This window comes from Ipomoea nil, unplaced genomic scaffold, assembly GCF_001879475.1.
Source record: "Ipomoea nil cultivar Tokyo-kokei standard unplaced genomic scaffold, Asagao_1.1 scaffold0188, whole genome shotgun sequence".
NCBI classification, from domain to species: domain Eukaryota; kingdom Viridiplantae; phylum Streptophyta; class Magnoliopsida; order Solanales; family Convolvulaceae; genus Ipomoea; species Ipomoea nil.
Window position 1 is genome coordinate 3307350 of NW_017616616.1, and position 16725 is coordinate 3324074.

Below are 16725 nucleotides of genomic sequence, written 5' to 3' on the forward strand. Positions count from 1 at the left end.
GAGGAAACCAGACGAGGGAGAGGTTCTTTTTTTAATTTTTTGTATGTAATTATGCATGGAAATCATGAAAATAAATTAAATAAAATCATATAAATCTAAATCGAATAACACTAACTGTGTCGATAAAGAACACGTACTAACTGAATATATATACACATTAAAAACAATGATACAAATGAAAAATGTGTATCCATATGAAAAGGATAGATTATCCCATGTGAAAATAATGAGCAGATTATGTCTGCAAAAAATCAGAGGCAAGTTGGAACCCAATCCTATCCTATCTATTTATATACCCATTATCTCCTCGTCGAGTTGCAAGACAAGCTTTGTGAGTCTCCTGCTTCTTCTCAGTCCTTCGTGTTCACTAGTGGTATGTCACGTCATTATTTAATTATTATTGATTTCAATATCATCTTTATAAGAAGGTTTAATTTAGAAATGCTATGTTTGGTTGAGTGTATAACATATATAAGCATAAATGAGAATTTCAACTATTAATTTAACTTTCTAAGTGTGACAAAATACATCACTCAATTTGCTTGGTAAAAGATTCATCTCCTCCATTCTTACATAATGGAAAGTTTCAACTTTTCTCATGTTATTTTTGTGGAGTATTTTTTGTACTTGTAATCTAACCGTAATTATGTCTCTATTAATAATTTTAATTATTGTCTTCTAAGATCTCTTGTGACAAAAAGGTGAGGTGTCCCCACAGTTTGTGGATGGGTTAATCACCATGATTCAACTGACCAACATAGACTAACGACAATTATGTCTCTATCTAATATTGCAATTATTGTCTTCTAAGATCTCTTGTGACAAAAATGTGAGGCGCCCTCACAATTTGTGAATTGGTTATGTCTCTATATGATATTTTAATTATTGTCTTCTAAGATCTCTTGTGACAAAAAGGTGAGGCGCCCCCACACTTTGTGGATGGGTTAATCATAGTGACTCAACTTATTAATATAGGCTATACTTTTACTCACTCCACACAAGGAACTGAGCTCCTCATTTTGAGAGGTTGTTGTTCCCACATTGTTACTGGTGAAAGTCAATATTTGATCTCTTGTGACAAATTTTACCTTTGCGACTAGTTGAACTGCCCATGCGAGCTTCTTCTAAGATCTCTACTTTAACATATTGTTGGCATTTTTTCAGTCTTTTTGGCTAATATTTCAATAACAAAAAACTCAATTCAAAACATTTTACTATTCTTTAGGATATAAACTCTCATCCTAATGTAATAAACAAAGTCAAAAGGTTTTTACTACCTCATTCTTCTTAACTTTACTCCTATGACCAACTGAACTGTCATGCAGGGAGTTTTTACTACTTCATTTATGACCATTTGGAGGCTTGAATTGGAGTGACAACTTTGTCCTTAAAGATCGAACATGTAAACTAATTGACTTCGTTAACTTTGTTAATTACTAGAATATTAGTTAGAAAATCAAAAGTAAAAAAACAAATGTGAAATTGTTCTTGTCTGATATAAATATATTATAAAAAAATCTATGATACTGATTGACACATTTGCATTTGATACAATCCAAAATACTTGCCTAGTTATACAAGTGCAAATCAACGCTTTAAAAAATTTTGTAAGTCATATGTGTAATATGATTTAAATTTTATATACTTTCAAGCCGACTTTGTTTTTGGGTGATTGTCGTTTCACTTTCATAATTATATTAGATCTAAAGGTATTGGCTTTGTTGTAGGATTTGCAAATATGAATAATATCAGAAGAATGGGTATGCATTATTTGCACAAATTGAATTGTGAACATATACCCAAAGACGTAAGAGACAAGGCGCAAAAACGTATTATTGACGCATCTCTTTCACTTATTCGGGAGAGAGCTAAGCTAAAGGCATGTCTTATATACATCTAGTCTTGATTTGCTAACCTTGAAGCTAGCTTGAGTTTTGCCTCTTAATCCTGATTATTTTGATTGTTTAATTTGAAACATAATCCATATTATTAGCAATTATTAACATGGAAAACCAATTCTTGGCATTATTGTTCCTTCCATGTGGTCCATGCGGTCCATGCATGAAATACTGACCACCAATAAGACACTGTTCTATAAGATAAACGTGCACATATTAACAAAAATATGGGTATATTTGTAGATATTTTTTAAAAATACAAAAAAAAATTATTTTGTATAAATTTAAAATTTAAAAAGAATACACTAATAAATACTAAAAATTCATTTAAAAAAAAAACACACACACACACACACACACACACACACACACACACACACACACACACACACACACACACACACACACACACACACACATATATATATATATATATATATATATAGAACATGAGAACCCGTGTAGCGTGTGCCATTATTGTGCATTGTTAATCTTGTTTGATCTTGTGGTTTATAATGATTTTGACATGGTAAATATACGTCACTACGTCAATGCACCACATCACTACACCGGTGCATAACTACACTAAATGCACCATTGCTAATGATTTTGACATAGTAAATATACGTCACTACACCAATGCACCACATCACTGCACCGGTGCACAACTGCACAGAATGCCCCATTGCACCACTCCTCAGATCTGGGTTGTCCAATCTCACATTTCAACAGTGCATAGGAGTTCATAGGTTCACACTCAAGCAGTGATTTTTACCGAACCAAATCCTATATATATATATATATATATATATATATATATATATATATATATATATATATATATATATATATATATATATGAGAATAAGAAATAAGAAGATATATAGTAAATAATGGGAGGTTTGCTTTTGTCTAAAATATTTTAGTTGGCATTTCAGGGAGAGCTTCTTCGTTCTCTAGGGGGTGTCGTGGCATCATCATGTCTTCTTGGAGTTCCTCTGGGGCATAACTCCTCATTTCTCCAGGGCCCAGCATTTGCCCCTCCTTACATTCGAGAGGCCATGTGGTGTGGCAGCACAAACTCTACAACTGAAGAAGGTGATGCATATAATGCAATTAGTTATTTATACATTTATTACCAATTGGGTTCTATTATATATCACTAAAAAAAAACATTAATAGATGTGTCACATGAAATTATGTTAAGACGGTGTCTAACATCGATTATAACTGATGCTAGGTATTAGACACTATACCGTGACTGTTTTAGTTTGAAATATTTGAACTTTTTTTAACTTGTTTTATAATGAGTTGCTGGAATGGTGCAGGCAAAGACATAAAAGACCCACGCGTCTTGACTGATATTGGTGATGTCCCAATACAAGATTTACGTGATTGTGGCGTAGATGATGATGGATTATTTAATATCATCGGTGAATCTGTGAAGACGGTGATGAATGAGGTAAGAATATATGTCATTTTCTACGTGTCTGAATTGAAAAAAAAAAAAAAATTAAAATAGTAATATTGTTAACCAAAGTACAAGAATAAGTGTATTACTCCAATTATTAGCTTAACATTTTAGTTGAGACAGAACGCATCCTTCAATTTGATATCACATATGGGCTTAATGCAGGGTGTAATGCGGCCCTTGGTGTTGGGGGGTGATCACTCCATATCATATCCTGTGGTGAAAGCTGTGTCGGAGAAGCTTGGAGGACAAGTGGATATCCTTCACCTTGATGCTCACCCTGACCTCTACGATGAGTTTGAAGGAAACAAGTACTCTCACGCATCTAGCTTTGCTCGAATCATGGAAGGTGGCTATGCCAGGCGACTCCTGCAAGTAATCTCAGCTGCGCTAAAACAACACTCCAATATATATACCACACCACATCATCTATATTACATCTATCCTAAATTCATCATATCCTTGTTGCGCAGGTCGGACTTAGATCAATCAACATAGAAGGCCGCGAACAAGGACAAAAGTTCGGTGTGGAGCAATTTGAAATGCGAACATTTTCCAAAGACCGCGAATTTCTAGAAAATCTGGTTCATCTTCTCATTCCTATTAAGATAAAACGCTGACCACTAAGTAGCGGTTAACTGATTGTGTTAATGAGTTTGACTAGTTAATAACATTAGCTTATTGCAGAAAGATGTTTGGTAAATTAGTTATTAGCTGATAACTGTTATGTTTTCTGATGTGAGCAGAAACTCGGGGAGGGGGTGAAGGGAGTGTACATTTCGGTGGATGTGGACGTTCTGGATCCTGCATTTGCTAGCGGAGTGTCACACTTAGAGCCGGGAGGTCTCTCTTTCCGGGACGTCCTCAACATAATCCACAACCTTAAAGGCAACCTCGTGGCAGCCGATGTGGTTGAGTACAACTCGCAGCGGGATACTGTTCATGGGATGACTGCAATGGTGGCTGCAAAACTAGCAAGAGAGCTGGCTGCTAAGATGTCCAAGTAACCCACTGAAAGGCGTTCACCAGCAAGTAGTAGTGAATAAGGATGGTCCTATGAGTCTGAGGTAGGAATTATCTGAGTTTGGTGAATAAGGGCTGTTGTATGCTGTGATGAATAAAGGTTCTTTGTTCTTTAATCCCACAAGGAATATCAAATTTCTTTTAAGTTAAAGAAACTATAGTAAGGAAGGCAAAGAACACTTGAAGTAAATAAACCCACTATTCTAACAAAACTTAAGACTACCTATCTAATAGTTTGTTAATATTGTAGACTTTACAGAATCAATTAGTAAAGTTTCTAAAATTACTTAAAAAGAAGAGAGTCAACAACGGTAACACAATCACGATAGGCGGCCACATAGGCGCCCCTAGGCCGAGACGAATTAACCCCTAGACGGCCAGCTGCCTAGACACCCAACTTGGCCGACTCGGCCAAGTTGGCGACGAACTTGACCGAATTCGGCCGAGTTAACTCGTCCAATTCGGTCGAGTTAGCTGAGTTAACACAGCCGAGTCTGCCTTGCTAATTTTTTATATATGACATACACCCACATAAGTGCACTGTTTGCTTTTTTATATAGTTAGTCGATTAAGCTCTACTCTACCGCTTAACTAGCGCTTAACGCCTACTGCAACCATGAACACAATAGCTCTATGCTACTAAATAATGGAGTATCCACTGTGTAACAACAGTAAGTGCAGAGATTGGTAGCCCAGACCAGGATACAACAAACCTATAGATTATTAATGTCCCTGAAGACTACATAATGATTACATTGAGGAAGGTATAAGATAAAATGTAGGGCTAAATTACCCACATAATGGAAGTTTGAATCCTCAACAAAGCGCATAAACTTAGCTCGGCCACAGCAGCGACAAGGGTTTTCCATCTTGGCACTTTATCATGCACTCCACCGCAATTTCTCTCAGCTTTTTCTCAATGTCTTCCATAGGAAGGGTTGCATCTATTATCTAAATCAGCAAAACAGAAAAGGGATTCATCGTGGAAAAATTGTGTTCAAGTTTGGTTCTTTGCATTAGCCTATGATCTCGCTATTGAATATCAAAGCTCTAGAGTCTAGATGCATCAGAAGTATCTTTACTGCCCCTAAAAGTAAAGACTGGGCGATACTTAAAAAAATAATGTCACTTACCTTCCATGATGAATCCTGAAGGGCCTGGTAAGAGAGGGCAACCTTTTTCTGAAACTCCAACTGCTCATACCTCTCGCCACCGTAACCTCCTCTTTCAGCAGCTCTCTGGCATATTTCAAGAATGAATTCTCTATAAACCACAGGAAATATAAAAGGCACACCATTGCACCATCCATATCAGAAAGAAAACAAATCTGACAAATTAGCTTGAGTTCTCTCTAGAAATTAGAGAACCCGCAAAAGCAATCACAAATAGTGAAGCCATCGCATCCAGGTGGGCTGTTAACTGCCAATTTCTTGCCCCAAATACTTCCCAAAGGGGCTAGATAGTGCATAACAAATGCAAAACTATACTGAAAATATCATCACTCCCAAAATGACCAAGCATACTGTTGAAAAATAAAGAGTTAGGTTTATCTATAGGGTTGTGTTTGTTTTTGAATAGGTGTAAGTTTATGGATAGGTACTTACAGTTATGTGTCTATGTACTATGTTTCTTTATTAGATACAAAGAGATGATATAGAATCATACATTTTCTATATCTTTCAGTCTTATATATATTTTCCATTCCTTTATTCATCTTTGCTTCTGCCTAACTGACGGGTGGTTGTTATTCTCCACCCACCAGGCCATTCCATCTTCCAAATTCAACACATACGCATAGATACGATTTAAATACAATAACTAAACCAAACAGGCAATAAAACCATATTGGTGCCACCGGTTCAAATTTGACACTAAAATGAAATGTTTTACTATTCCTCCAATGTCACATGCGTTTAAACTGAAAAATTGATTACCTCAGGTGAAATGTCAAGATACAATACCAGATCTGGAGCAAGCAATCCTATATCAGGAGCCTGCATCAAAACACTTCATGACATCACAACCTAAGAAACCTTGAATTTCAATATCGACACTGAAGAATGTATTTACCTTGCACCATTGAATATCAAGTCCCTTGGCAGAGGAAAATGCTACCCCAGAATAAGAATAACGGTCTACAATAATAGTGGTTCCACCCTTCAGAGTTTCTTCCATTAATGACCTGCAATTATATTTTCAGTCAATAGTGGATCAACCATGCTGGGCAAATCCAAACTTTAACATACAATAGTAAATATCAACGTCATTTAAGTGAAAATTTCAAATTGTGTACGACCAAAAAGATATTCTATGACTAAACTCTAAACCTGGAAATCATTCATTGTAAGAGCAACCATTACTTGGCAAATAAAAGGCAATTACTTTTGTCGCATGACAGAGAATACCTCTTCTCCCAGCGGTTGGCACTGAAAAGGAGATGGATAGCATGATCATCCAAATGCGATTTGTTGGCAAGATAAGAAGATATCATTTGCCCAATTCCGGTATTTCTATCGGGAAATCTCCATGATTGAATGGAGTGGCCAAGGTTATCCAAGTACTTAACTAATCTACTAGACTGTGATGTCTTCCCACAACGATCTAGCCCTTCAAAGACAATCAAAGCACCCCTTGAAATTCTGCTGCTTCTACTACTTTCCATGTGAACTTGTCTGATTGAGTTCTTCACAGTAAACTTCAAATTCAAGCCAAAGTTTAAAAGCCGACGCACTCCTACTCTCTCAAATTCCCTGAAAATTAAACATTTAACTTCATCATCAACTGTGACTCTCAAGTCTCAATGGCATTTTCTCATACATCATAAAAGCATTTACCATACTATAAAAAATAAATTTTTTTTTTAAATGGTAATTTTTCATAAATAACAAAAAATTCGGAAAATATTACAGATGAAATCATAATCTCGAAACAGAACAACACAAATTACAAAGTATGCAATTTACAATTTGCTAATTTCTCAAAGAAAGAGGTAAGAAAAGCTTACAAAGCCTTTGTAAGAGTAAAACTGCTAGCTTGGAGCATGGCCTCATAAAACACTAGAATCTAAAATCACAAAAAAAAAAAAAAATCTTCATTTTTCACAGATCAGAAAAATTAGAACTAAACACTAAACCAAAGATGAAGGAAAAGGGTATAGATGAACCTGCTTAGAAATCCCTCCCAATTTTCCAGTTACCAAAAGGGAAAAGCGCGCTTTGATATGAAGATTAAGATCTCTGATCCAACTTTTATACTTCTTTAGGTCGTCTTATCTTGGCTAGGGCTGCAAACGAGCCAACCCGAGCTCGAGCTCGGGTTGTTCATTCTCATCTTATCAGTTCAGTTTCATATAAAAGCTCAAGCAAAGAGATCATAGCAATAAACACCCCTTGTTATTGTCATTTATCTTGGACCTCTCGGTTCATGCCAGCACATCACATGCATTTTTTATTAACTGGATTATTGAATAAAGTCACAAACTTGGCTCTCTTGTTAGCAATTACGATGATCAAAGTAATGAAACTAGGCTAGCAATAATGATCTGGACTTACAACATAATGCAATCACTTGAATTATTGATAGTTCTGGGAGCAAGGTCTATTAGTAGGAATCTTGTGAAGGCCATAAAGCTGCATTTTCAAATCATTACACAGATTGCATTAAAATCAAGAGGTAAAGTAATTACATTAAAATTTAAAATCCATCACTGGGTTGTAAAATATGGATATCACTGTAAAGAACTAAGGGTTCAATTTCATAACATTTCAACTGTTATTATGATTCAAGTCATAACATTCAAGTCAACAAATGCCTATAAATTAAAATTTAGACAGCATACACTATGCAACTGGATTGAAACTTTGAAACTAACAACAAATGCCTATAAATTACCATTCAAACACTGAGAACATCATCGTACAACAACAATTTAAACCTGGGGAAACAAGACTTGTGAAGATTACCTTTGAAATGTGGCTTTAGTGAACCAGGAGGCTGCAGAGCTATTGAATACCCAGAATCCAACTTCTAAGGTTACGTTACGAGTATGCTCGAATTCGACTCGAGCGAGCGAATTTACTAATTTGCACGATTGCACCCTTAATTTTTTGCGCAAGTTTTGAACTTTTTCGCACTGATGCGTGTGGCACCCTTTATTGTATTGTTAATGGGCTTCCCAAAACTGTGACCATTTTACCACAGAGCCCAGTTAAAACATTGGTTTGTTTTCTTGATCCATTTGGAATTGGGTTATGTTTTTATATTTTTATAAGTTTCAACCGCAAATTATGCTGTGCAACCGTGTGCATCATGTATGGTGTAAACGGTTGCAAAAATGACGTCGTTTTGATTACAAACGCGAATCACTTTAAAAAAAAAAAATCAAGTTTGATTCCCGGCAATAGCATTTTTTTGTGTGTAATTTGAATTATGTATCCACAAACTCATAATTATATATCCACAAATTCATAACTATATATCCACAGTGAATGAATAACACAAAATTCAGAATGAATGAACTAAATATCCACAATGAATGAACTAAATATCCGTAAATTCATAACTATATATCCACAATAATGCTGTTGAGGAAAATCGAAACTGGTTTTTTTTTAAAAAAAAAAAAAAAAAAAGGGACGCACGTTTTTAATCAAAACGACGTCGTTTTGCAACCGTGTGCACACAGTTGCACAGCATAACTATTGAGTTTGAACAGTATATTTAAGGGTTCCCTACTATATTTATGTTCCGTAGACTAATATATAAGATAAATTGCTTGATCTACCTTTAGGGGGGTGTATTCAATCATGACTTTTGTAAAGTTTTAAAGACTTTTTAAATGATAGATTTTAATAAACTTTGATTGACTTTCATAAAGTCGTTCAAAACTTTTTAAAACTTTATAAGACTTATAAAAGTCGATATAAAAGACATTTATAGACTTTTATCAACTTTTTATTTTAAAAAGTCTACAAAAGTCATTGAAATTCTAAATTAAATACATCATTACAAACTTTCAATGATTTTGATTCTTATCATTTACAGTTTTCTTACAAAACATTTATAATATATCATAAAATTCTTCTTATTATATAGTTCTTCACCCACATCAACATTCTCAACATTATTATTTTTATTCATAGTATGTTGAAACTTATATGCTAATTACTTATATATATTATTACTCCGTAATAAACATCAAGTCATCAACAAAAAAAAAAAAATTATTTCATTAGAAATTCATAACAATATTAAACAATAAAAATTATAATAAAAGACTTGATCAAATAAAATATTTAAAAATATAATTACAAGTTGCATAAAATAAAAAAAATAAAAATCTAATATTGATAATATATATAATAAAATTATACTTGCTATAAGCTAGGCATCACGCAAAGAACTATTATTTGCAATAGTAATTTGAGACTATCAACAACGACAAGGTGCTACTGTTTGCAACACCAAATTGTTGTTGTGAACAGTAATTCGTTATTCGTAGTAACCTGTTGTTAAAAAAAAAAAAGAAAAATATATATTACGAATATAAACATAAAAAGAATAAAAATAAAAATATATAAGTATTTATAAAATTTGATGATAAAAAATTTGCTTTGTTAATGTATTTAGGGAGAATTAGAGAAAGTTAGGGATAAAAAAATCATAGAAAAAAAAATAAAAATCAATATAAACAAGCAATAATGAAGTAAAAATAATATTATTTTGAATTTTTAGATGAAGATTCTAAAGTTTAGAAGAGAGAGAAAATGGGTAGAGTTGGTATGAGGAAAATATAGGATAATGAAGAAAAAAATAATTTTATTGAATTTAGATAGGTTTATAGAGTTTAAATAGGGAGAAAAAAAATAGAGTTTAAATAGAGAGAGAAAACATTCAAAGTCGTTAGAAGAAAATTTGAAATCTTGGGGTTGATGATTGGATTTAACTATTTATATTTGAGAAGGAAAAGTATACAAAAGTCTTAAAATTAAAAAGTGTACAAAAATTCATAACTTTTTGAATATCACATGACTTTTAAAGACTCTTTAAAAATCTTGATTGAATACCGCATGACTTTTAAAGACTCTCTAAAAGTTTAAATTTAATACCTCCAAACTTTTAAAGTTCATAAAAGTCTTTAAAACTCTGTGAAAGTCATGATTGAATACACCCCCTAGTAACTTACAATTCTTTCAAATACTGGTACCCTAGTGCGCCTTATAAAGTCTGGATGAAATATTTTATTTTTAAACATTTTTATAAATCTTCTCCCAAAGATTTATAAAAAAATTTAAAAAGAAAATATTGATGATATGCATAGCATTCTGTAACCTTTAAGTATCACGTGGCCCTAGTGATTGCATGGCAATGCTGCAGTTGACTTCCAAGTTCCAATAACCAAGCAACCCAATATCATTAATGTTCATTTCTAAAATGTAAATTAAAAACTATTCCGTATCTAAAAACATAATAAGTCTTATTCGATCTATATGAACAGCTCAATTAATCACAGAAATAAAATTTCAGAATAATAACCCTGTCGGGAGTTGAATTTTACCGGCGACAGTGTGGGATCAACCTCATCCAGTTGAGTTACCATAATTGATGATCATTTTACTTTAATTGTTGTACACTTCCATATATTAATAAATGTTTGATTATTCCATATATTAAATTAAATTAAACAAATTCAAAACTTGATATTCACATATTTCCATATACTTGAACGTTACATATGTTTGTTAAGCATACATAACATAAAAAAAGCCAAATGAAATTGAACACAAGTAAATATATAATTGAAATCTAATCAATTAGGGTTTGTTCTTGGAGAAGGAGGCTCTTTGTGCAGCAGCGAAGTGGTTGAACATGGCGAGGGCGACACTGGTGGCCTGAGCAACGTTAAGAACCTTCGCCTGAATAACCCTCCTAACCCTACCGCCCATTCTGTACCCTGAGATCCCATCCATACAAGCGAAGGCGTTGGTCTCCATTGTGCTCAGCCATGTCTGGACGTTGCTCTGATGCCAAACGAAAGCGTTTTCGCCGTCCAAGTTTAGCTGGTGGAGCTCCTTCACCGCCCTGGCGAGCTGCGACGCGCCGTCGTCGATTTGGCTGATGCAGTCGTGCACGGCCTGGTAGTCGGTGGACTTGAGACCTCGGCTGATTTTGGCCATGTACGCGCTCGCGTAGCGTGCCCTAACCAGGCTCACCTTTAACGCCACCTGCGCTAGCTCCTGCGGCGATTGGGACGTGGAGTTCACGTGGCCGGCGAGGCACGAAACGCACAGTTTCGGGTACAGTGTGCGGCGGCACTGAGATTCGACGTATGTTCTGCCGCGAGAGTATTGCGATCTCTGAAGCGGCCGTGCGGCGGCGCCGGCGACGGCGACGACGGAAAGGAGGAGGAGGAGGAAGGAAGAGAAGCTAAGTTTTGCCATTGTATGGAGAGTGCGAAGTGTTTGCGATCGGATCGGAAGCCGAAACCTTTAATTTGTTGAACGTTTGTTGATTGTGATGGGAAAATGTGAAGGGGTTAGAGTTTATATAGAAGGGTTGTCATGTACTCATGTGCATGAGATTTTGACTTCGTTCTATTTTATTTCAGAAGAATTCGATCTCATGAAAGAGACGTTATCATTTTTTTAAAATCATAAAATCAAAGCTAAGTGATCAAGTAGTAATAATAAATATATTTATTATACAAATTGTAATTGTAATTACAAATTTATACTCCTCCTTCCAAAAGGTTGAATCCCCAACTCAAGTGCCTCATACCCCGGGCGGATGTAAATCACGGTGACTCAATGGATCAGCAGACAGGGCCAATGACGGGATCTACCCACTCTGATAATTGATAATTGGATTGCACACGCACGCGCGCAATACGTAGTCGCTTATGGGTGATGCTGAGATTCGAACCCCATGTGCTCCATCTCAACTAAAAGTCTGAGCTGATAGTTGAATTTGCACATTAATAGCTATATATGTTCAACAGGTATGATTATCTTATTATAAGGTCGTCATCACGAATTCAATTTTTTACTCACACATTCGCTGTCAAGCATTCCTAGCTAGCTAGAGTGATTTATATATTTTGTATAGGTTACATGCTTAAGCTATTACATAATAACAGAATTTATCTAGTACAGGCCCTCGATGACATAATTAATAAAATGTGGAATTTCTTCATAAAAAAAATAATGATAAATACACACCAAATGCTACACGTGCAGGTAGCTTCGAGGAACCAGGTTGTCACTAGTGAGGTTGGGATTCTGGCAAACAAGAACCTTAATTATAGTTATATTAAATTAGGTCATAAGTTATCTTCATATATTCAAATTTGTTTTAATACTAAAACTTCGATTTGGAGGTAAAGATGCAAAGCTCATCAAGTAATTGATTCAAACAAATCTACGCCTCCTTCCTTGACTTTTGAATTAATCACTTCAATTTATTCTTTAATTCCCATATTTACATAAATACAAACAATTAAAGTGTTAAGTTAACTAGCTAAATATTGAGCTATCTGAAATTGATCTCACGTACAAGGGATTAATGGTGGTGCGTGGATTGTATTAGTCCTATGAGGGAGTTTGACAGTGGTATAATTGCTTTTGCATGAAGTTGGTCCTGCTTGGTAACATAGTTAACTTATCAATTAATTTTGGCTTATTTGACCACTATTAGCTGTTTGATTTAGTTAAACAATTAATATGAGTGTTTGATTAATATATATATATATTTTTTTTTTGTAACAACTTATTGTTCTAAAATGTTAAAATTCAAAAAACTGTTCAAAGCAACTTTTTCGATCATCTTTTTAAAAAAGTCATTTTGCATGTAATCAACTATCAACTAGCATCTAATTTACCAAATATTTTTCTACAATCAACTAATGAGCCAAACCACTAATCCAATCAGCTAACAACTATCTACCAAACACCTCTGTTATATTTATCAAGTGGGCCATGCACTTGTTATAGCGGTTGGGCCAGTGTATCCATGGGTTGTAGTTTGTGAACCTCACTTCTTTCATTTGTAATTTGCTTATATATATGAATCATCTACAAGCATAATCCGTCTCATCATATAGTAAAACTTGTCTCACGATAATAAAAATAACAGATTTCATATTTAAAACGACATTAAGGAGTTAGCTATAGATTTTTTTAATCTCAACTTTGCGTTTGTTAAATGATTTGCGAATAGAGTAGCTCACGTTTTAGTTAGAAATGCCCTTTCTATGTCATATTGTATGGACTGTTTCACAGTCCCTTTTCCGTTTATCGCTCATGTACTAGACTCTGATCGTTCTTAATATATTTCTCGTTTTTGTTTTCTAAAAAAAAATGTAAACATATTGTCTTGTTTGGTGTTACAAATCATATCTTGCCAATACAAGCTAAGCAAGATTACTCGTGGGAAAATAAAACTTCCAAAAGCTAAGCACATGTCATTAAATAGTCATTTTTATAAATAACAATTTAATATAATGGATTTATATATGGAGTTTAAACAAATTAAAGTAGTTAAGTAGTGATTAGGTTGTCTGATGAGTAATGCCAACGATATGATTTGACCAGCTGCTGCTTAGCAGGCACCTGCGACAAGTTGTCTCTCCATCGGTCGAGGATCAAATCGAGATTGCTTGCCTCTACATTCTCATCATGAAAAAATAATTTAAAGTATTAAGGGTGTGTTTGGTTGATGGGTTTTGCCCATGGGAATGAGTATGAAAGTGATTATTATTATTTGGTTGATAAGTTTTTAGAACACTATTATGGGTTTCGAATACCTCATCAATTGAAAAACTCATACTCAAATAAAATAAAGGTTTCATTCCCTTGTTTATTCTCAAGCATTATTATTAGTAACCATTCCTATTCCACCCTACTACTAAACATGTTAAACACTTTCACCAAAACTCATTATCATTACCAAGTATTTAATTGATACTCATTCCAATTTCGATTACCATGTACGAACCAAACACACCCTAAAATTTACCAAGTAACTGTACTTGTGGTTTGATGGTATCACTGTTACCCTTTCGTATTATAAATATGTTAAATTGTAATCACCAAAAAAATGTATTAAGATATTAGTACAGAATTACAAATTATAAAATTAGAGTCGTATTTTTATATTTGCATTCACATTCCATAGCATTATTAATATATATAAATAGATCCAAACTTATCACATTGTACTTATAATCACTTTCTTTTTTTTTTTTTTTTTTTGGTTGTATAACTCAAGTTTCTTGATATAGTCGAATTATATATTGGACTGCTTCAAGTCTCACACCAAAGTATAGACCAAACTGTATCATTCTATGCATGCACAATGAGCCTAACCCCAACTTTAGACTCAATTGGTGGAGCTCTCCAGACTACACCTTACCACTAGAATAATGTTTCAAGTACAACTCAACCACTATATCACTGTCCTGGGTGTAAATCTATTATATATATATATATATATATATATATATATATATATATAGTGTCTCGTGTTTATATTACTAAATTATAAAATCATTAACAAAATTCCATAACGTATATACATTTTATATAAATGAGTTACAACTTTTGACTTCATGCTTAATTTTTTTTAAAACATATTTTAGATGAGAATCAATTCCAAAATCTCTTTTATATATATGGTGTCTCATGTTTATGCATGTCATTAAACTATAAAATTATTGACAAAATTGCATATTTGAGATGTAATATGATGTATTTAATATTAATTATCCCGTATCAGCAATAAACCATACGATTCACTAACCTTTAACTAATATATACCCCCATCAAATTATATCCAATAAAATCAATCAAAAATCCCTTGAATTCATTTTTGTCCCACATCCTTGCTTTTGGTGGTTAAATCGGTCCCTTTTATATATTTCAAATCACTCATTCATTTCGGTCATGCACAACCCTAGCTCAACCAAGCCATGTCTATATATTCTCAATTTAAATTTAAAATTAACAAATTAGTAATAACAATATAAAAAATAAACACATGATATGTTGATTTAGGAAGAACCAAGGTAGGTTTTCTTAAACCGACCAACAATTCTCTAGTACATGTGTGTGTCTCAATAAATAAATAAATATTTGTATTTATATATACATTACTCAAGATTTGAGTATCATGATCCAAGCGTAGCACATCATATGCGGGTCAATGGGCTGCCTACCTAGCTATTTCAATTAATTCTCTCTCTCTCTCTCTCTCTCTCTCTCTCTCTCTCTCTCTATATATATATATATATATATATATATATATATATATATATATATATATACACTAGCATTTTGTACGCGCGATGCGCGAAAACTTATGCCCAATATTAAAATATTGTTAAGTAACAAAATTTAAAAAATTAGTTAAAATTATGTTTCACAATTCCTTAAAGTGATCCAAACAATATATATATATATATATATATATATATATATATATATATATATATATATATATATATTATAATAATTTACAAATAATACTAAGCTAACACCCACATATATGATATATTGATATGTATACACAAATAATATATATACATATTATTTATAATTAAAATTTAATATTCATATAAATATTTAATTAAAATATAATTTATAATTAAGTTAATTGTTATATGATAATTTTAATAAAATGATAACTAAAAATAGGAAAAAGATATGATAGATGTAGGTGTATGGTAAGATTGGTGGACATATTAAATACTAAAGGTGTTATAACGGTGTAAGGGTAATTTTGTCCAATACAAATCAAATGTACAACAATTAAAGCAAGATGTATATATTTATTAGCATATAAAAAAGGGACAAAAATCAAGGACATAACTTGTATTGACACTTATTATGTTTTTAGATATATATATATATATATATATATATATATATATATATATATATATATATATATATATATATATATATATATATATATAGACTCATGATCAAATGAGTCCACCCTTTCTCATGATATCGTGTGTACAGATCTGATCCATTAAAAGTTAAAGATCAATGATCTAAATTTTTCCTGCAACTACGCACTTCACTAAACAAAAAATAAAATATATATATCTATACCACTAATCTCTAACTTTTAATAAACAAGACCTGCCCACATAGACTCATGGGAAGGCAAATTATACCGTGGACCATGGTCCAAAACGGTGCCGTTTATTTTAATGAAAAGAAACGACACCTGTTCGGCATAAAGTAGCTCTGTTTGTATAACATATTCAGTTTCATTTCAACACAATTATAGTTTCATTTCAATATAACTATAGTTTCATTCGACATTATACAC

At 33.1% G+C, this 16725-nt stretch overlaps 3 protein-coding genes across 5 annotated transcripts; 1 reads left to right on the plus strand and 2 right to left on the minus strand.

The window, feature by feature from the left end:
- The first annotated feature begins 306 nt into the window (after positions 1-306).
- LOC109183570 (arginase 1, mitochondrial-like) lies at positions 307-4543 on the plus strand. The gene is made up of 7 exons (XM_019333662.1): positions 307-373; positions 1728-1879; positions 2837-2996; positions 3227-3360; positions 3535-3744; positions 3843-3953; positions 4116-4543. The coding sequence occupies exons 2-7, from the start codon at positions 1739-1741 to the stop codon at positions 4374-4376; spliced, it is 1017 nt and encodes a 338-aa protein (XP_019189207.1). The 5' UTR covers positions 307-373; positions 1728-1738; the 3' UTR covers positions 4377-4543.
- A 493-nt stretch (positions 4544-5036) lies between these two features.
- LOC109183586 (thymidylate kinase-like) lies at positions 5037-8505 on the minus strand. Of its 3 annotated transcripts, none has more exons than XM_019333668.1 (7): positions 8355-8505; positions 7944-8021; positions 6798-7142; positions 6463-6574; positions 6327-6386; positions 5526-5630; positions 5037-5343 (listed from the first exon to the last, which is right to left on the minus strand). In XM_019333668.1, the coding sequence occupies exons 2-7, from the start codon at positions 8015-8017 to the stop codon at positions 5227-5229; spliced, it is 813 nt and encodes a 270-aa protein (XP_019189213.1). In that variant the 5' UTR covers positions 8018-8021; positions 8355-8505; the 3' UTR covers positions 5037-5226. The 3 variants fall into 3 exon arrangements, with proteins under 3 accessions (XP_019189213.1, XP_019189208.1, XP_019189221.1); XM_019333663.1 differs by having other exon boundaries at positions 6798-7154; XM_019333676.1 differs by lacking the exons at positions 7944-8021; positions 8355-8505 and adding exons at positions 7397-7455; positions 7556-7906.
- A 2560-nt stretch (positions 8506-11065) lies between these two features.
- Positions 11066-11892, minus strand: LOC109183609 (21 kDa protein-like). The gene has a single exon (XM_019333681.1). It carries the CDS (start codon positions 11829-11831, stop codon positions 11205-11207), a length of 627 nt encoding a protein of 208 aa, XP_019189226.1. The 5' UTR covers positions 11832-11892; the 3' UTR covers positions 11066-11204.
- Between the last annotated feature and the right edge of the window lie 4833 nt (positions 11893-16725).

Coding starts and splice junctions, on each gene's coding strand:
- LOC109183586 (XM_019333663.1), bottom strand. CDS start 8,017: ATGGCCTTCACAAGATTCCTACTAATAGACCTTGCTCCCAGAACTATC. Junction 6,575..6,797: donor GCCAACCGCTGGGAGAAGAG/GTATTCTCTGTC, acceptor ATATAATTGCAG/GTCATTAATGGAAGAAACTC. Junction 5,344..5,525: donor TTCAGGATTCATCATGGAAG/GTAAGTGACATT, acceptor TTGCTGATTTAG/ATAATAGATGCAACCCTTCC.
- LOC109183570 (XM_019333662.1), top strand. CDS start 1,739: ATGAATAATATCAGAAGAATGGGTATGCATTATTTGCACAAATTGAAT. Junction 1,880..2,836: donor GGGAGAGAGCTAAGCTAAAG/GCATGTCTTATA, acceptor TTGGCATTTCAG/GGAGAGCTTCTTCGTTCTCT. Junction 3,745..3,842: donor ATGCCAGGCGACTCCTGCAA/GTAATCTCAGCT, acceptor CTTGTTGCGCAG/GTCGGACTTAGATCAATCAA.
- LOC109183609 (XM_019333681.1), bottom strand. CDS start 11,831: ATGGCAAAACTTAGCTTCTCTTCCTTCCTCCTCCTCCTCCTTTCCGTC.